General features: G+C 36.0%; 1 protein-coding gene across 2 annotated transcripts in view; it reads right to left on the bottom strand.

Annotated features, from left to right (window-relative positions):
- Tnpo (transportin 1) overlaps positions 1 to 21,079 on the bottom strand; it is a 69,970-nt gene that overhangs the window by 30,606 nt on the left and 18,285 nt on the right. For both annotated transcript variants that reach the window (XM_081742265.1, XM_081742264.1), the window contains exons 6-13: positions 20,044 to 20,166; positions 19,575 to 19,754; positions 17,875 to 18,043; positions 14,999 to 15,151; positions 13,084 to 13,256; positions 8,328 to 8,477; positions 6,721 to 6,882; positions 4,379 to 4,486 (exon numbers count right to left, since the gene is read on the bottom strand). In XM_081742265.1, coding sequence (XP_081598391.1) covers positions 4,379 to 4,486; positions 6,721 to 6,882; positions 8,328 to 8,477; positions 13,084 to 13,256; positions 14,999 to 15,151; positions 17,875 to 18,043; positions 19,575 to 19,754; positions 20,044 to 20,166 — 1,218 coding nt within the window. The remainder of the gene's footprint in view (positions 1 to 4,378; positions 4,487 to 6,720; positions 6,883 to 8,327; positions 8,478 to 13,083; positions 13,257 to 14,998; positions 15,152 to 17,874; positions 18,044 to 19,574; positions 19,755 to 20,043; positions 20,167 to 21,079) is intronic.

Genomic DNA, 21,079 nt, shown 5'->3' with positions numbered 1-21,079 from the left:
TTATTGTTATGCAATTGCAACCAAAGAAAAATTCTAAATATTGTTTCCTTTTAATAATGTTTACTATTGACAAAATACATCTGACCCCTTTTTTTTGGGGGGGGTCATACAAACCCCACGAGAGGCATTTATTTAAATCAGAATTATCTTTGGTATCTATTTATGTAAAAATGGGTCAGAGCCAAAGTAGACTCATATAATTCGTATCTTTATTCACTTTTCACTTTATGCAAATTAAGTCATCGTATTTCTTGGACTAATAACAGTCATACTGAACTAGCTTGGACTAGCTTGGACTAAATTAGTTCTTCTGTGCTCTGCAGTATTTTGAAATTGTCCATATGTAATTCTGTATAGTGGTTTCACTTGTGCAACTGTTTATCTTTTTGTCCTTCTGAAACGACTCTTGACAATTATATCGTATTAACAAGTATGTAAAGATCAGTACAACGTATTTTTATCAGGTGTCCTCGTGAGTGAATCGGCAAACGTATCGCGTTTGTGGCCAATTAATCTTGGTTTAGAGTTCAAATGGAGGACAATTTCTCTCGGATGTAAGCCGAGAAGCGATTTGGATTCCGCTTTAAGCTTATGTAACCCCCCCCCCCAGCATAACCCGGTTGTTGCATAATAACACCAAGGTGAAACAACTTATTTCTGACCATATATGATATAAATACACAAAGCAAATTATTTAAACAAACAAACAAAAAGAAACTGGTTTAAACCAAAGAAACCGGGTTTAAATTTTAAAAAAAGAAAAATTTCAATAAAAACTATGGTTTTTGCCAACCCTGTTTTAACCGGGGCCATTTCAGAGGGATATTAAGTTCATTGGAGGGAATTTTTCCAACATTCTCCAAATTTTCCCTGTTCAAGTACGTTATGGGTCCCAATACATGGCACCTCTGGAAAGCTTGTTTCATGCTGAAGAGAGAACAGTGGTGATACAATAGCTATTTCCCTGCGAGTCTATGGTTTTCTTTATACTAACAGGGTTAATGGGCCCCAGCGACTTACACGCTGTTGTCCATAGCACCTAAGATTTTGTGCCTGACCATATCTTTGTTATGTTTATCGAATGGACTAGGTTTGATTCGGATGTCCGGATGACAGGTTCATCTTCGTTCCTTGTCAGCACAAAACCATGGAGACAGCCTTCTGGGATTATAAAAATATCCTGCTCATTACCTATTTGGACCGTGACGAAATTGTGAATATCAACAGGTATTGCAACCACATTATAAAATGTCATTCGGAGGTAGTGACAGACTACTGTCGGACGATGTCATTCTTTTGCACGACAATGCTCGTCCGCACATGGTTAACATCACCAAGGACAGGCTGCGGCGTTACAGTTGAGAAATACTGGACCACCCATCCTACAGTCCCGACCTAACCCATAGTGACTTCCAAGGTGGCTCTTTAGGAGCTAAACGAATGGAAGAACATACCTGCAAACATAACAGGAGGAAGTGTGATGTGACAACATAGCTCAATAATTGTACCTCAGTTTCTCCATAATGGATTCTTTGCATTGCCAGATCGATGGAACATATACTGCCGAACTATCGAGGTGATTGTGTGGGTCATTAATGAATATGACATTCTCATGTGATAACGTGTATTTTGTCCCCGTACGGACAGTTCTTACCTTATTGGATCAAAAGATCCAATATATTTCAGACAGAAATTTTCTTGTAGGCTTTATATCTGGAGAACTACATATACTGTAGTCAAACCAAACCTACCATTTAACTCAGTATGATGTGCTTATTCCGCAAAAAATATGAAATCTCGATTTAGGGTCCATTCAAAATTTTTGTGGTCCGTCATCCAAAAAATCCAATATATTTCATTCAATCAAATATTGTCTTGTACGCCTTATATCTCGAGAACTACATATACTGTAGCCAACGCAAAACTACCACTTAACTCAGTATGGTGTGCTTATTCCGTAAAAAATACGAAATCTTGATTTAGGGGCCATTCAAAAATTTTGTGGTCCTGATCCAAAAAAATCCAATATATTTCATTCAATCAAGCATTTTCTTGTTTCTCTAACAAACCAAATAGTACAACACACACAATATATATATATATATATATATATATATATATATATATATATATATATATATTTAGTACAAAACCTTTATATATATAAGCTGTACATTTTTACACATTTTTAGTTTATATCTGAATAAATACAGCTGTATGATGTTCAGGGTGGATTGATTTAAATCAGTCTGATTTAAATCACGATTTTAATCAAGATTTAAATCACTTGATTTTTTAAATAAAAATCGTTGATTTAAATCAAATTCCGAAATGAATTAATTTAAAGTGAAAGTAAGTAAAATCCCGTTTCCCTTCTGTTATTTTGATTATGGAAGATAATAATCATAATACAATGAGACTCAAATGTATGTAAGCACAGTATGAAAACTAGCATCATGTATGGAACGATCAGGGAAAATCCCGTTTGAACGGGTTACGGGTGAACCCTGCTTTCTTCTCTTTGTAACACAAGGTTTTAAAATTTCTATTCCAACGGGGAAATCACCATGGACATTTAAGATGAAAACTCTTCTGTGTACACGTCTATTTGTTTGTTTCCAGATAATAGGGGCGTATTTAGAGGGGTCCGATCCCCTCTCCGAAACAAGAAAAAAAATTAATTTTAAAATTTTGGGCGAAATTTATGTACTAAACACAAAGAAGTTCCTCGGGATCGTAATACGACAAATTTTGGATGCGTTAAAATATCGAATAATACTTTTGATAAAGTGGATACTTGACCCCATTGCAGAACATGCCGCGATCTGCGATGTGATCGCAAAAAATTTGCCGTGCCTGTACAGGAAAAATTGTCAGAGGAAATAAAATAGCCAATAGAAAAGTTTAAAAACGTGCCTGCTATGTATAGATGTCTTAAATGCACGGACAACTCGCATTTGAACTGTTTTTCACGTCACATAAAGCATATTTTTAACAATCATAAGTGTTTCTTCTTCTGGAACTGATCATCTTGATTTTTTTATTTTGGAAATCCTGCACAAAATTCCTACAGGGAATTCATGTTATGATTCAGTTCAAAATCTCTTATCGTCGCGAATTGTGTCGAGGATTTTGAAGCTTTAAAATATATAAAATGATAATTATGCCTATTGTGCTGTATGGTTATGAAACATGGTCGCTTACGCTGAGGGAAGAACGCAGACAAAGTAATTGAGAATAAAATCCTGAAACGAATATTCGGAACCAAAAGGAACGGAAATGAGGAATGGCGAAAACTTCATGATGAGGAACTGCATAATTTATACCATTTACCAAACATTGTTAAGGTCATCAAATCTTGGAGGCCCAGGTGGGCAGGACATGTAGCGAGAATGGAAGAAAGTAGGAACGCTTTTAAAGTTTTAACTGGAAGTCCAATCCTAAAACGACGATTAGGAAGCCTAGGCGCAGATGGGAGGACAATATTAAGTTGCATCTCGCAGAAATAGGAATACAAAGTAAAAACGGGATCCAGTTGACTAAGGATAGAAGTCAGTGGAGAGCTTTTGTGAACATGGCACTGAACCTCCGGGTTCCATAGGTCATAGAGTGAGTTAGTTAATTTTAGGCGAAATTTATGTACCTTATATGGATTTCGTGCCGCTAGCTAGTTCCAATTGTTTAAAAATATGCCCCTGCAAATATCAGTAACCTTCGTGAAAAGAAAAGTGTCATGTTGATATACATTGCTGTACTTTTTCCTTAATGCTTAAGAAACATTGTTTGGGATTGAAATAAGTTAATGATTGGGAATTAATTCAAAATTTAAACCCAATACTTTCACGTAAATGACATAATTAACATTTAATACTAATTCCTAATGTCTTTTCTTTAGTTCGTGACTTGTATTATACGAAGAAAAAGATTTGATTTAAATCAAAAAAATCAACAAAAATGATTTTTTTGAAAAAAATCATGATTTTTTTCCACCCTGATGATGTTTCACTTATAAAATTACACTCAATTATATATATATAATAAATACTATAATTTTTTGCAAAGTTACACTTACGCAACTTACAAATTCAAGTTACGTACAGGTTATGGAACGCTTTACTTACGTTAAGTCATGGAGCTGCTGTATCTTTAAAGCATTATAAAATTCTTATATTTTTTTGTAGCCCTAGTGTACACCTACAGATGTGTGACAACTATACATTTTCAGAAGCAGGGAAGATCACATTTTTTATATTTAAAATATTCCTTTTTCTCTCTCTATCATTTCTAACGCAACATTTATAGCTGGTATAGAAATCATCGTACACTGTTAAGAAATGACTTAAAAACATGATGCAAATCAAACATGAAAGTTACTTACAATGTGCTGATTTAGTGTCTGTTCTACTAATGATACGCATCGCCTATATACAGGTTCACAGTAAGGCAGAAAACCGGATTGCAAAGCAGTAGCTACACTCGACAAACACTGAAAACAAAGACATAAAAAAATTAGTACACATTATTAGTTTTACTTTAGAATATGCAATTAAATCATCTTTTACACAGACAAAAATAAATCCTAAACTCCAGAACAGTTTCTGATCCCGGAGGTCGCGAACAAAAGTGAAAAAGATAAAGAAATCAGGATCTACTAGCAGAAAAATACTTTTATTTTTATTTATTTTTATTTATTTATTTATTTATTTATTTATTCAATTTATCTTTATGTCCATACTTATTGTGAAATACAGCAAACATATCAAACAAAATTTTAAACTATTAAAGAATCGTTTAGCAAAACATTGGAATAAACTGGTTAAAAACTGTATACTGAAATATAAGGAAAACACAAATACAACATAAACCGGCTTATTACAAACCGGAAACTACGTATGGGAGTAGCGAACAAGAATATGTGATAAAAGGATGTCATGAAACAGATTGAGAAAGCCTGCTCAGGATGTGATAAAAAGAAGTCGTAAGCCTGCTCAGGATGCGATAAAAGGAAGTCGTGATATGAAACAGGTTGAGAAAGCCTGCTCAGGATGCGATAAAAGGGTCATATGAAATAGGTTGAGAAAGCCTGCTCAGGATGTGATACATGGAAGTCGTGATATGAAATAGGTTGAGAAAGCCTGCTCAGGATGTGATAAAAGGAAGTCGTGATATGAAATACGTTGAGAAAGCCTGCTCAGGATGTGATAAAAGGAACTCGTGATACGAAATAGGTTGAGAAAGCCTACTCAGGATGTGATAGAAGGGAGTCGTGATATGAAACAGGTTGAGAAAGTTTGCTCAAGAAAATTACAAACTATTTACAACCATCACAACTTACAAGTATCACAACTGGGTAAGCAATTATTTAAATCTTAATTGACGCATTTACTATATTCCACAAAACCAATAACTTGACTGTATTGAAACTTGATTGTAGAATAAAGATAGGATGTATAGCATCCATCAGCAAATAATTTAGTAAATTCTAGTGTCACCAGAACTGTTCGGTTCCGAACATTACCTATGGTTTCGAAAAACTTTATTTTTTGAAAAAGAATGTATAAGTTGGAATGTGTACATATATTTTTACAATCTTACTTGGTGAATTTGATCCATTTATTATTCTGAAAATTAAACAAAAGATACAATCCTCGTTCAGCATAAGCTTTAAAGTAGACTGGAAGCAACATAACTATTGTAACTTTTAAAAGCCCAGAATTGAGTTGCTACAAAACTTCTTTAATTCATGAGTCTTATATAATGTTTAATTTAATGTACGTCTGTTCTGTTCTATTGATTTACTGTAGTTTTCTGTTTCTTTCACATGCTAATTTTCTTGCATGTTTAAGTACTATGTTTGTTTCAAGTGATATTTGCTCTATACATGATTGATGTGTATATTCTAAATATTCGAAATTCCATTATGGCCGCTTTCGATTGATCCAATTTCCATAAATATGTTATGCTTTTATATAATCATCTGCGTCTAAATTTTCCTTTTCTTTTGGAATTGTTAACAATAATTAAAAGAGTGATTCGCACTTATTCGATTGGAAAACGGAACTAGTGAAACTACCGACGTATTGTATGAAATTAATTATTGTTTATGCATCAGGTTAACTTAAATAATTTGTTTATCAAACTTTTGTATCTTATAATATATAGCGAATTTCAGACTATACCGTTCAATTCATCCTTAATACGCATCGAACCCCGTATTCTACTCAACACAAGCAAGCGCGCTAGCGATCAAACAAGAAAAGCGATAATTTGAAGAATTTCTAATCATTTATCTCTTGTGGTAAAAACTATCCCCCCTCCCACACACACACACACACAAACACACAACACCTGCAAAGATTGTGCATGATCGAAAATGTACTTCAATTTCGTTCCAATTCGTCCAGCTGCTAACACCCCATATCCTTCGGAGAACTGGTATGTTAATTATATCCTAGTATTTTGGTTTAAAGATCCTTTTATATCAGGTATGAAATTTGGTTTTACTGTTAGTAGTATAAATACAAAACTCGCAAATACCTTTTTATGGATTACCAATAACAATTATTTCTAGTTTCCTAATTCTTAAACTGAACTTTCACTACTGATTCGTAACTCTAAAGCAGACCTCTAACGACGAGGAACTAACTTCACCAATCTGGTAAGTTTCTCGTCACTGAATGGGTTACATTAGTTTTTCTTATGATTAATAAAAAATCTTACCTCTAATAATGGAAAGAGATCCTTATCTTCATCTTTCAGTATATTCCACTTTTGTATAAGAGGAGGCATCAATAAATTGATGTAGTCAGGTTTGTTAAGATGATGACCTACGGAATCTGCTAAGGTCCCAATAGCATCGTACAAAATGAGAAGATTCTTGTGCTAAAAAGAAATGCAAATAAATTAACCCACTACGAATTTGTAATATCATTCATCATAACATATCTGTAACTTTCTCTTTCATAACCAAACGAGAAAATGTCTCTCAACCGAGAACTTAAATGTTCTAATCTCCTAGCAGGCCATACTGATTTTCTTTTTCTTAAATTCTTATAAACCGAATCCAGAGAAAAGTTTCTTTAAATTTAAATACAGGGTGTTTTAAAAAGAATCATCCTATTTAAATGTAAATAGTATTCAGAGTACAGAACAGATACCTCAGATTAATTTTACATTACAACGCTAATGATTATTATTACTATTATTATTAACATACCAAATCATAGGTGCTCAATATGGCTTTCTGGGGATGCACGGAGTATGTACATATGGCAGTCAAATTCGTCCCAAATGGCTACTGTTATGCATTCCCGTAGTTCGACTACTGTAGTTGGAAGGGGATACATATGAACAGTCTTTTATAATCCTGTTAGACAGTCGACAAAACTCATGCTGAACAATTATGGACTCACACTTTTGCGAGACGTAGAACGTAAAATGATTTAGGTTGCGTTACCATCATCACAAATTCTGAACTGACGGGTGAAGGGAGCGCGACACTTCACCTACTGACAACCGCGTGAAACTTGAAATTCTTTCTTTCTGATGGTTCACTTTTGATTCAAAGTGGATTTTAAAAAATTTAAAAAATTGCAAGTTAAGCTTGTTTGAAATCGGACGATTCTTTCTGAAACACCCTGTACTTTCTTCTGAAAATGCTGAAAAGAGTGGGGATGGTAATCCTCCTTCAACGATTTCCTTAATACCACCACTCTTTATCTCACACTTTTCCCCATCTTTTTACGTTCTTTTAAGACTATATGAGTCGTGAACCTATAGTTTGTCGAATCCGAACCACATGACCTCCCTAGCAGAAATCGAACTCGGGTCACCATACAGCCACGAGCAAATTCAAAAATGACCATCAAATCATCAAAAGAAAAGAAAATAAGACAACAAGACACTATGTTAACAGTAGTCTATATATAAGTTTCTTTTTCAAAATACATTTATTTCTGTAAGTTGGCCACTTATCTAAATTTGTCATTTTTCACTAAGACTTATGTCGGCCAACGTAAGACTCCATTAGACCCTTTTCAAATAAGGATAAATGAGCTGGTTCTGCCACCGATACTTTCTTTCTTGGCCCACCTAGCAACGTTAGATAAATAAATGCAATGTTAGGTAAATTTGAATAGCTTTCAAGTTGAACATTAAAACGTGTCACATTCATACAATTTACAATAGTATTAAGTTAACGAGAGAGTTACACACATGGTTAATTTTCATAAAAAAAAGTTCAGCAGAAACATCTGAAAAGACGAGAAAATAAACTTCAGCATATTAAAGCTATAAGATTTAAAAAAAAAAAAAAAAAAAAAACTAACCTGATATTTGCTGAATGCAAATACTAATGTTTCAAGGATGAATCCTAAGTAAGGAACAAGTTCCGTACATGCTTCTTCTTCCAGCGTTGCAAAGGCAGAGCATGCTGCTTCCTGAACTCGCTTATTTGCATCTAATACACGTTTCAACAGCTGAAAGGAAAACAAACATTAAAACACTGCTTAGCATTGATTAGTATTTCATTTTGACTTAAAATAAATTTTCAGATTTTGCTTGTAATGAATAGGGGAACAAGGAACGAACTTCGACCATACGTTTGGTGTAAACCGCTAATTTCCAATTCGATCTATGACGTCACAGATATTCCCATTCTCAGTAAACTATGCGAACAAACACAACGGGTTCTGCTGATGAAATTATTAGAATATTCCTTATTCGAATTATGATTCCGATAATTGTTTTTCGACTAATGAAGTATTCGAATCTTAACAGCACTTATAAGGAGTAGTCCAAGCAATCTAACGTATCAAGTAAATATAAACATCGATGGTTTTACACGTGTACCACTCATACACTTAACTTAACACTTCACTGCATCCTTCTTCCAACCCACCCCTTCTTTCGCCCTTACTGTTTCTCTGTGTCTGCTAAAAGCGTTCTCCGATGACATACATTGCCCATTTGGAAATAGTTCAATGCCACGAAACCTAAATAAGATATCTCATTGGCAATGGTAACTGTACCTATACAGTACGTTTACAAAATCGGTGACAAAACTCCGACAGGTGATTCCTTAGATCAAATGAAAGAAAAAAGTTCTAATAAACACGGCTGGAAAAGAGACTGATGTCACTTTCTTTCAGTTATAAACCATCGAATGAAAAACATGCAAGTTTTAAAGCGCTGTAGCTTGAAAATCAAAATTATGGTGCCTATCGCAAGTAGTTCAAGGAATTAGGTAAAAAGATTAAATTCTATGATTGCAGAAAATGGTCGTTTACTCTGAGGAAAGAACGTAGACAAAGTATTTGAGAACAAGATTCTGAGACAAATATTCGGACCCAAAAGAAAAGGGAATGGCGGAAACTTTATAATGACGAACTCCATAATATATACCGTTTACCAAAAATTGCTAGAGTCATCAAATCTAAGAGACTCAGGTGGACAGACCATGTAGCCAGAATGGAAAGAAAGAACGCTTTCAAAGTCTTCTTAACTGGAAGACCAATCGGAAAACGACTATTAAGGAAGACCTAGACGCAGATGGGAGATGGGATGGGGATCTCGCACAAATAGGAATACAAAGTAGAAACTGAATCCAGTTGACTAAGAAAAGAAGTCAATGAAGAGTTTAGTGAACGCGGCACTGAACCTCCGGCTTCCATAGGCCATAGTTAGTTAGTTACCTTTGAAATTTTTGCATGGGGCTTGATATAATAGGATTATGGCACGAATTTCTGGAATGGAGTTAGTACGTTCTCTAAGAATGAATGTTTTAAAATTCTACGGTACCAGCATAACGAATCCTCAATTAAAATGTACCCCGTATCTTTTTATATAATTCATTTCACCGGTACTGAAGGATCTCAGACCATGCATATTTAGATAGCTTACTAATTCCTGTACAATTCCTTGAACTACTATATAGATCCCATAGTTTTCAAGACAGGGAGTTGTAAAACGTAATGTTTTACCGCATTTCGACACTTTATAACCCTTAAAAGAACGCGTTTTTCGACTCATGTTTATCTGAACTTCCTTCTTTCAAATTTGATAAAAGGAATCACCTTCCGGAGTCGGATAATCGAATTTCTAAACATACTATGTTTATGTAGGCGCATGAAAGGATGATTCAAATTAACAAAAAAATTGTTACTTACGAATATATCCCTCCCGTGGGAAAACTAACTACTCTACAAACGTATCGGAACAAGGTAATTCCATCTTCAGTGGGAAAGTAACAAGGATAAAAATGGATATGAGAAATATGGTATGGAGAAAGAAATACATACCACCAAATAAATATAACGAAGAGATGGGTACTACAAACCACGAACACAGCACAGTGGACGAAAGAAAGAACGGACTGAGTTTAAAGAAGCAGTGATGGTATCTATGTACGTCACTACTGGCAGATCCAAAATATACGTCAAACGTAGGTAGCCACATTTTATCAATGTTGCCAGAATCCAGATTTACAGCTGGTTTATATTTATAAGAGAGCCAGGAGATTAAAGAATCATCCCTTATTTATAAATATAAACAGGCTTTAAATACGGATTTTTGCAACATTCATAAAATCTGGCTACCTACCTTTTACGTATATTTTCGATCTGGCAATAGTGACGTAGCATAGACAACGTGTTTCTTTCAACTCAGTCCATTCATTCTTTCATCCACTCTCCTCTGCTCGTTGTTTTTAGTATCCTTATCTCAAGTTACATTTATTTGGTGGTATGCATTCCTTTTTCCCTACCAAATTTCCCTCATTCATTTTATTCTTGTTACCTTACCACTGAAGACGGAACTATAAGGTAATTAAGAAAGTTCTGTCGCTTTTTGTGGATGTCTGTGTTGTTGCAGTTGGCGAAGGTCAGTTGTTGGTGTGGGTATATCCAACATACTACCTGGTTGTGGCAGTTCAGTTACACCGTAAACTTGCGTAAGGGCAGAGCGTCATAAAGGCGTGTATGCTGTACGAGTTCAAACTGGAGTCAAACGCAGCTGCAGCAAGGCGGAAGATATGTCACGCTTTTGGTCAGAGTGTCGTGACTATGCGGATAGTGCAGCGGTGGTTTAGCAAGTTTAAGGACGATGACGAAACACTACGACGCACCACGTGCTAGAAGACCAACACATGTACAAAATGAAGATCTTCAGGCAGCAATTGAGGCGAACAGTGGCCAGACATGTGAGGAACTGGGACTACAATTCAATGTGAGTGGAGAAACCATTCGGCAGCACCTCCATCAACTTGGGAAACACTACAAAAGTTGGGTCGATGGGTCCCACATAATTTGACTCCGGGCCCGAAGGCAACACGAGCAGACAAATGTTTCTTTGCTGTCTCATCTGAGGAAGGAGCCATTTCTGGACAGGGTGTTGACATGTGATGAGAAGTGGCTCCTGTACGAAGCTCCACGGCGCAGTCATCATTGGTTAACATCCCATGAACTGGTTCCAAAACAGCCGAAACCAGCACTGTAACAGAAGAATGTCCTCCTGTGTGTTTGGTGGACTGTTCGCGGCATCGTGCATCGGGAACTGCTACCAGCTGGTCAGAGCGTCAATGCAGCTGTGTATTGTCAGCAGTCGAGCCGTGTTCAAGCAACACTCAAAATTCTGGAGCCAGCACTTCTGAATCGCAAAGAGGTCCTCCTGTTGCAGGACAAGCTAAGCCTCACGTGGCTAGACCCGAGATACCATTCTACGCCTTGGATGGGAAACATTATTGCATCCGCCACACTCCTCGGACATTGCACCGTCCGATTATCATCTGTTCCATTTGTTGGACAATCACCTTAGAGGAATCTGTTCCATGCCAGTTCAAATCCCTAGAGAGGTGCAATATGCACTTGATACCTTCTTGGCATCACGGCCCACCAAGTTCCACCGCGATGGAATCCATGGCCTTCCAGAACGTTGGCAGAAGGTCGTCGATGTTGATGGAGACTATTTCTGATCTTCCAGGTATGTCTTAGGTGACATATCGATGCTCGAAGGTGGTGGGTGAAAAAGCGACAGAATTCTCTTGGTTACTTTTATAGCTTGTTCCGATACGTTTGGAGAATATTTAGTTTTCCCACGGGAGGATGTATTGGTAAGTAACCAATTTTTTGTTAATAGTATATATCAATATCAGAATATTGCGAGCGGTGATTATATTCAATAAGAAAATCAAAAAAAGCTAATTAATACTCACTGCAAAAAATATGTAGCAGAATTTTCTTTTATTTCTTTCTTCAGCCCGTGGTAGACTACAAAAAGGATTTTTTTTTTTAAAAAGGAAGGATAAAAAATGGTTAAAAGGTTAAGATATGTAAAAAAAAAACAAATCTTCTGTCAAACATTAAAACAAGAGAATAGACACTCACTGATATTGTACACTGCTGTTCACTGTTCATATTTACTTTTAAAATAAATATCATTTTGAGTAATCCTTTCACTCCATACTTTGACCATTTGGAAAGCAAGCACAGAAATCAGTGAACAGCAGTGTACAACGTCAGTGAGCATCTATCCTCGTATTTTAATGTTTGACAGATTTGTTTCTTACATATCTTAACCTTTTAACCATTTTTTTTTTTATCCTTCGTTTTGAGTCTACCACAGGCTGAAGAAGGAAGTAGCATCTTCCGAAAGCACTACCTACTGCATGCAGAAGAAAATTCTGCTACACATTTTTTGCAGTAAGTAGTTGCCTTTTTGCTTTTTCTCATTTACTATATATTAAATTTGAGTAAGACGAATAAAAATTTGCTAATTCAATTTTCCAAACAAATATACTGATTTACAAATATAAAAAATGTTTTTAAAGGTATCCTAGTTATAAGCAGTCATTTATCACCTGTTTACTTTGCCCGGAATTTGTGAGATTTCTAGGTTTTCGGCAGCTATGGCCATTTTAGCCTGTAACGTATGAGAGATGACATCCCTCGGCGATAACACTATCCGGGTAAGTGGGGAAAAATAAAAGAATGGGGAAGAAAGGAAGTGACCTGGAATCTATATCTAACACATTATTCGTATATCTACATGCTGAATTGCTTTAATGAAGAAAGAAGCGGGAAAACTTACCTCAGTCATTAACGGTTTCAGATACATGTCATGTGGTTGACTCACAACCCAATGTGAATATCGGCTTAGAGTCCAGCATGTGATTGCCCTTACAAGCGCCTTCTTGTCTGACAAGCAGTTTATCAAGTACGGAATCAACTCTGGTAAATGAGGAATCATTCCTGTCATGCAGCCTGAAACACAGAAGAACGCTTTTAATGCAACTAACTACTGCTGATTTTTAAAAATCTATTAATATATACACACATTTTTAATCACCATGACCATAGTACGCTTCATACGAAAAGCAATATCACAAATATAATAAACTAATTTAACATTTTTGGCAGCCATGTGTCTACCTATTTTGGTCAAGCATATCACCCACTTAGATTAACAATGAAAATCTACTAAAGCATATTTTTACTTACATGTTTCTAATGTATGGATATGAAAGTTAATCGCTAATTCCGAAACAGGAATACATGCTAACTAATTTCAAAAACGAAGTTTGATGACAATATGTGGAGTCAAAATTCGTGAAAAATGTGGGTCACATTAGCAATAAATAGGATTAAGATACACAGGGTGTTTCAAAACAATACCGACAACGTTTAGGAGGTGATTCTTAACACCAAGATAAGACAAAAAAGAAGTATAGACCAACCTGGGTACACAAATTCTTCCTTTCGGAATTATAGGCTGTCGAAAACATGAAAAAAAAATGACCTTTAAAGGTCCATAGCTCAAAAACTATGGAACCTACCGTAGTCCAAACATTCCGCAATAATATTTAGAGAAATATTTGGTAAGTACTTCAAATTATATGCCAGTAGCCAAACTCCCTCTACAAAAATTGAGTGAGTACCTTACGATTCAGAAACATGGATATTTGGATAAGGTACATATTAGTTCCTAAGTGAAGTCTCGATCCGACTGCGATAGGTCCCATAGTTTTAAAGCTATGGACCGTAAAAGTTCATTTTTTTTATTTTTTATTATTATTTTTTTTTCATGTTTTCTGCAGGCTATAACTCCGAAAAGAAGCATCTGTGCACCCACGTTGGTCTATCCTTTTTGTCTTATCTTGGTATCAGGAATCACCTCCTCAACGTTGTCGATGTTGTTTTGATATAGTTATGTAGTCGAGAACTGGTGCCATATTTCAAGATAAATTGGTGGCTTTTGTTTCTTCAATGAGAAACTTTCATGCTTCTTACGACTTGAAAGAGCAAGTTAGTATAAAAATACATTAATAAAGACGTTTTGTTTTGTTTAGTGTAACATCCTATAATTATCCAGAGACGAAAGTGGACAGAAACGGGAAAAACTCCAGGAAAACCCATGCATGTTGTCTGTCCACCACAAAGCCACTTAGCAGGAGCTGGGATCGAACCTGGGACTCCATGCGACAGAAGTAACCACTCAATCATTGATCCACCGCATCTACATTACAATATTATATGAAGGTATGAACATACTAGATATTTACGAAAATCCTTGTATATTTTAACTACGTAATTTGACGATAAATATACGGTACAATTCTTCGTTCTTTTTTTTTTTTCAAAGTAATTTAGAACAGCATATCCGATTCATAATTGTCAATTGTGATTATGTTCTCCCAACATTCTCGTGGCCATATGGTTAGCGTACGAGCCTTTGGAGTGGGAGGCCTGGGTTCTTTTCCGGTGAAAAGCTAATGTGGTTCGGATCCTACGTTAAGTTGTGTAAGTCCATGCCTCATATAGCCTCGGTGCAGGAATGGAAGCTACCTCCAGCTCAACCAATCCTGCTCTTATAATGTCAACATGAAAGTATTAACTTCATCCATTTTTGACCTATCTGTGAAAGCTTATAATGGGAGTAAAAATACCTTAAGCCCTTACACTCCCTTACTTTTCCTAAGCAAAATATGAAGAATTCACAACCTTACCTTCAGCTATGGCTCCAAGAGCCAAGATGCCAGACTCTTTAATGTCCCATTCTTGATGGAACAACGTCTCTTTAAGGATCGGTAGCAACACTGGCAGTAGCTCCTCTCTAAATACGTTAGCCAAAACATCGAGTGCTGCAGCGCTGCATTTACCTACAAACACGAAATATAAGAAAATTAAAATTACATAACTACTTTTAAAATACATTATTTTTACGAAGTGTGTTTTTTAAGTAAGGTCCGTTTTGTTGTAGACACTAGTAGTTCGCGCGCATACCGCAACGAGCGTGTGTCGTGTACCGGCATGCATTGGGAACAACTGTGCTCAGTTTCAGCTCTGTAGCTGACCTGTACGGTTGTGTTCTGTGCTTTCACAATGTTTAAGACTATCAAGTCGCCCGCCGCGTGTGAGGTTCGCTCAGTGATACGGTTTTTGTCAGCAAGAAACCTGCCTGCTGCAGGAGTGCAAGCAAAGTGCGTAAGTGGGTACGAGAATTCAAAAATGACCGTGACAACGTCCATGATGAGGACCGCTCCGGTCGCCCTTCTTCGATTACAGATGATTTGGTGGCTTCAGTTGAAGCGAGGGTTCGTGAGAACAGGCGCTTCACAATAACAGGTCTCTCAAAAACGAATTTCCTGACGTGTTGAGATCAGTGCTTTACAAAATTGTTTCTAAACACCTAAAATTTAGGAAACTGTGCTCCCGTTGGGTCCCGAAACTCCTAACAGAGGACCACAAAAACCAAAGATTTGAGTGTGCGATGAAGTTCTTGACTCGTTATCACGAAGAAGGTGACGGCTTCTTGAGTCAGATCGTAACTGGAGACGAAACGTCCTGATCTTGCGCCGAGCGATTACCATCTGTTCCTCCACCTCAAACAACACCTCAGTGGCAACCGTTACAATGATGATGATGATGATGTGAAAACGGCATTTTGAAATTGCTTGAGAGGTATGATAAGTGTTTGAACAAACTTGGCAACTATGTCGAAAAATAAGAGTAAAGTATGTACTTTCTGAAAATACATCTACTTTTTTGAAACAACCTTTCATTGTGTACTTATGTTCAAACGGACCTTACTTAAAAAAACGCCTCGTATAAACATTGTACCAAGAAATTACTACCATAATATTATCATGATGTGGAACTTTTGTTTCCAACGATAACATTTACTGATTGTGAAGTGCTTTGTGGTTGCACTGATCCACTACAGCTTACTCAATCCAGGCAAATCCAATGATTCAGGAAATCAAAATGTGCCAAAAATTACAATGTCTCTATGGGACATTTGTCAACAGCAAAGGTCTAATCAAATTACAGGACAATAATATAAATAACCATCACTGCAGAAGTTACATGCATTGCGATACGGAACACCGCCCTAGCCACTTTTCGTTCAGCTTCAAGCAACTTATGCAGTTCACACTTGTGGCTTTAAATTACTACATTCATTGCACAACCACCCAGTATATATATATATATATATATATATATATATATATATATACATATGGATTTCTCAACGCTTTCCAGTCTGGAACCAGCGGCACCGATTTCGATGTAACTTTCGGGGGGAAGGGACGTTCACGTATGTGTTTTTTTCGTATATTCAAATAAAGATCGAAATAAATATACCCAGATTCTAAGGGACCTAATGAAACTGGAGGGGGGGGACACCTTTGGTCCCCAGGATCAGCGCCTATGCCGGGACCTACTCGAGCTTCACGGAACCCAGAAGAATAACGAAAATTCTTATGAGATTTTACACACAAAGCAAACGTTTTTATGCTAAAGGAATAAATATGAGAAATAGGTTTTTTTTTTCTTTCTTCGTAAGCTGCCTCAGTGACTATCAAGTTTTAATTCTGAAAATACGTCAAGTATAGTTTTCACTAATTTATTTATACATATTTCTTGGCATTATCGGCATCTATGGCCTTAAGTTCGTCGTGTATGAGGGATGACGTCCCTCGGTAAGGACACTACCCAAGGGGGAAGAAAGAAAGCGGCCTGAAACCTATATGTTAGGTACCGTCCCGGTATTTGCCTATCAATGAGGAAAATCTAGGGAAAACCTCACTCAGAATGGCTGGCCTCAAAAGCTCTTACATCTTTTCGATCGAGTATCTCCATCGGGAAGTTTCGTTTTCACTTGAATTCAAAAATATAATCTTTTTAAGAGGCCTAATCACTGCGAAATTAAAATACCGCTGATTTTACAGTAGTTATGTGATATCTTCAAACAGATAAAAGATAATCGAAATCTGGAACAAGAGCGCGCCAGACATTATTTTGCATGACGTACCATTATCACGAGTCACCTATTAGCTCTCCGTTTGCACTCATTTAAAAACGCTAAAATAAATGCCGATTTTCTAAATGGCTGGAAATCGAAAGTAAATAAATGACTCGTGATAACAGTATCTCCAAAAAAATAATATTGTCCAGCGAGCTCTTGTTCCACTTTTCGATTATCTTTTATCTGTTTGAAGATATCACATAATTACTGTAAAATTAGCAGTATTTTAATTTCGCCGTGATGGGGTCTCATAGTCCCAAATCATAAAGATGGCATCATAGAGATTAGATCTGGTGAAGATCTGTGTACAAAATTTGGTGGCTCTAGGTGACTGCTTTCTATGCAGAAAGCTGATAACGCACACACGCAGATACACAACATTGTTTTTATTATTGAAAATGTATTTTTTTTTTTTTAATTTTATTTTTAGCTGTGAATACGGCTTAAAGTCTAGCCCTTCGCTTACTGGTTTACGAAAATCTTCCTAGTTTTTACTTTGATCATTCATTTTATTATTTTATGTAAAGAACCACATAATGAAAATAATTAAAAAACCTTAATCGATGTACTTACGGAGATTCCAATCTGAAAGCGAGCTATCGTCATCCATGCCGTCTGATTCTTCGTCTTCTTCCTCTCCATTCTCTTCGGCGTGTTTTATGGTATGTGTGCGTGATTTATGAAACCTTGGTCGAATATCTTCCTCACGGTCAGGTATCATTTCATCCTCTTCCACATCACCCTATTGGACAAATACAACGCACTATTACGAATGAAGACACTATGAGTATACATTTTTAACAGAAACATAATAGACAGTTTTTGACACGTTCCTCTTTCTTTTAGAAAAATCAGTTTTAAAATAAGTGGCAAATTATTTTGACAGTTCAGAACGTATTATGAAACAAGCCTTTGCTGAATTCCCCTTCTTACCAGAAACGCCTCAATTATTCTACCATTTTTCTATTCCCGAATGCACGGAGTTTCTATCAAGCGTACAAATTGTAACTTTACTTAGAGTTATTATGTTTTGTTGCTGCAATTTTTCTACTATTTTTATGCACCAATCACATAAAAGAATTTTCTAGACTTACTGTAACGGCCAAAGTTGAAGTGATGTGATATATACAAACAGGATTACGGTACAAATTCTATCATAATCTGAAACTTTAATACATAACGCACTCATTGCTTTTTTCTTTAACGGCAGGTAACTATTCGTGAAATCTGGGTACAATTTTCTTTAAAAATAGTTAAGAAAAAACTATTTCAACAATAGTCGGTCATTACAAATGACCACTTGCTCTACCAGAAAGTAGAGTAATCTACTAAATCGCTCACTCTATGCAACCGGAAGATTCAATGTGGCATTCACAAAAGCTCTCCACTGAACTGAATCCAGCTTATACTTTGTATTCCTATGTATGCGACATCAATCTTAATATTGTCCTCGCATCTCCGTCAAAGTTTTCATAGCAGTATTTTTCCAATTGGGTTTCTTGTAAAAATTTTGAAAGTGTTTCATCTTTCTTTCATTCTGGCTACACGACCTGCCCACCTGAGCCTCCTCGACTCAATCACCTTAACAATGTTAGGTAAATGATGCAATTGCTCGTTATGAAATTTCCACAATTTTCCATTTTCGTCTTTCTTGGGTCCAAATATTCGAGTTAGGCTTTTATTTTCAAATATTTTGTCTCTGTTGTTCTCTCAAAGCTAGTGACCATGTTTCACAACCATACAGCACTACAGGTATAGTGATCTGTTTATACATTTCAAACTTCCAATTCTTCGGCAGAATTTGCAAACACAACAGTCTGATCTAAATTTCCTGCTTTCAGTCGACATTTAATTTCTTCGTCGGTATGTTTTTTGGTGTTAATAATCACATAGCACAACTAAAGACAATTAAAAAAAAAGTGACTATTGCGCAACGGATAATCAAGACAGTTAAAATCCCCAACCTAGATTCTAAAATTTGTTCGTCCTACTTTCTCATTCCATAGATCTACTTTATGTTTTTTTTATCGTCTTTAGATATAATTGTAGTCTCTTTTTCCATTTGAGCAAACCTTACAATTTGGATACAAACATTTCACTTACCATTGACAGTAAATATGCTTTTCTCCGGTGCACATGGGCTATAGACATTCCCAGACGCGCGTGTGATTCTACATTTAGTTAAATAGTTAAATACAGAAAATAGCGTGCGTTTTATTATGTCGGCAAATGTGGTATTTTAAATAGCTACATGAAAGTAACATGTATTTTACCTTGAGCAATATAATGTCGATTTCTGAATACTTCATTCCTCTGACTAGAATTGGTATCAAACGAGGCAAATGTGGTGCAAGGGCTTCTTTGCAAATCGGTTGCTCTGCGAGCGACAACCAGAATTCACATGCTTCTAAGGCTACTCCCTCGTCTGGATCCTGTGTCCGCATTAGCATGTACTGAAAAAACGAAATAATACTCATCAATAATAGTTATTTTTACACCAAGCAGGAGGCATTAAGTAAGCGTCTACTTTGTAATTGAAATATGGGTCAGTTTCCCATTAAATTTATTTTAAATGAGTTCATAGTTCATATGATAGATACGTATATTTTTGTATATTTTATGTAATCCTACATTACGAGCATGAAATATGAACATAATGTATTTTAAAGACAATCACAACTAAAGCTGAACACGTAAGATCTACATACCTAAATTAAGTTCTATACAACTAAATATATTTACCTCGATGATATTGTGCATGTGAGGGATAAGCCGATCCATCCTTACTTCCAATAACATCACCAGAGCTCGACATACGTTCTTTCTCACCTCAGCCTCGTCATCGCTTGCTAAGTGGAAAAGGTTCTGAAATGAGAGATAGAAAATAAAAATGTAATCTCTACAAAACGTTTCACAAATCTAAATTTGTAATGAGAAATGTACTATTTTTTTTCTTTTTATCGTTTGAAAATTTAACATATTATAATAAACTCAAAGCAGAATATTCGTATTGAAGTAAATATTTAATTTTCATGCATCTTATCCTGACTGAAAACGGCTAAGTTTTATGTATGTTACTATATCTGTCTCTTTGTAGCTATTGTATAGTACGTTGTTATCTACTTTTAATTTGCAGACCGTCAAGTAATTTTCCAAACTAGCAACGTACTTGTCTATTCTAAAGTTGAGTTTACGCTCCAAGCTCTCATCACAGTACAAGATTTATTTCTTGCATCTGTCCCAATATGAACTCATGCAACTAAATTTGGTTCTAGGGATCACTGTAGTACATTTCACTTGCAGTTTAACGGCTGCCTGTTGAAGTGGCCTTAAACTGCTATTATTCTTGGTTTCAACTCTCCAGTATACTGGAAGCTGTGGTGCGTTAAATATGGAGATTGTGCATTTCGGTATTTTACTTTCGAATAACCTGGTACATTTCTTCTGTCTCTGTTGCTTTCAATTTCTTATACAGGGTGCTACTAAAACTCCAAAATGAAATTTCCTGACTTTTTCGTGACCATTTCTTTACCAAACCATAAAATATCGTAAAATTCTCAAGAGGGAATCTGAGTGCAAATTATGGCCGAATTTTCATATATGCGATAGAAGCGTGCTTTGCTAGCGATTTAGTAGCGTCTAAAGCTGACCATAGATATTTTGGTGGTGAATTTTGATGTTTTATAGAACTTAAGTTTTCAGTGTGTACTTATATTTGTACAAAAAAAAAAAAATCGTGACCCAAAAGCTAAATTTCGTGACTTTTTCTTGACTTTCA

The sequence above is a fragment of the Thermobia domestica genome, chromosome 16, assembly GCF_964235325.1.
Source record: "Thermobia domestica chromosome 16, izTheDome1.hap1.1, whole genome shotgun sequence".
Classification (NCBI taxonomy): Eukaryota; Metazoa; Arthropoda; class Insecta; order Zygentoma; family Lepismatidae; genus Thermobia; species Thermobia domestica.
The sequence above is the reverse complement of the archived record's forward strand: the minus strand, read 5'-3'. Positions and strand labels throughout refer to the sequence as shown.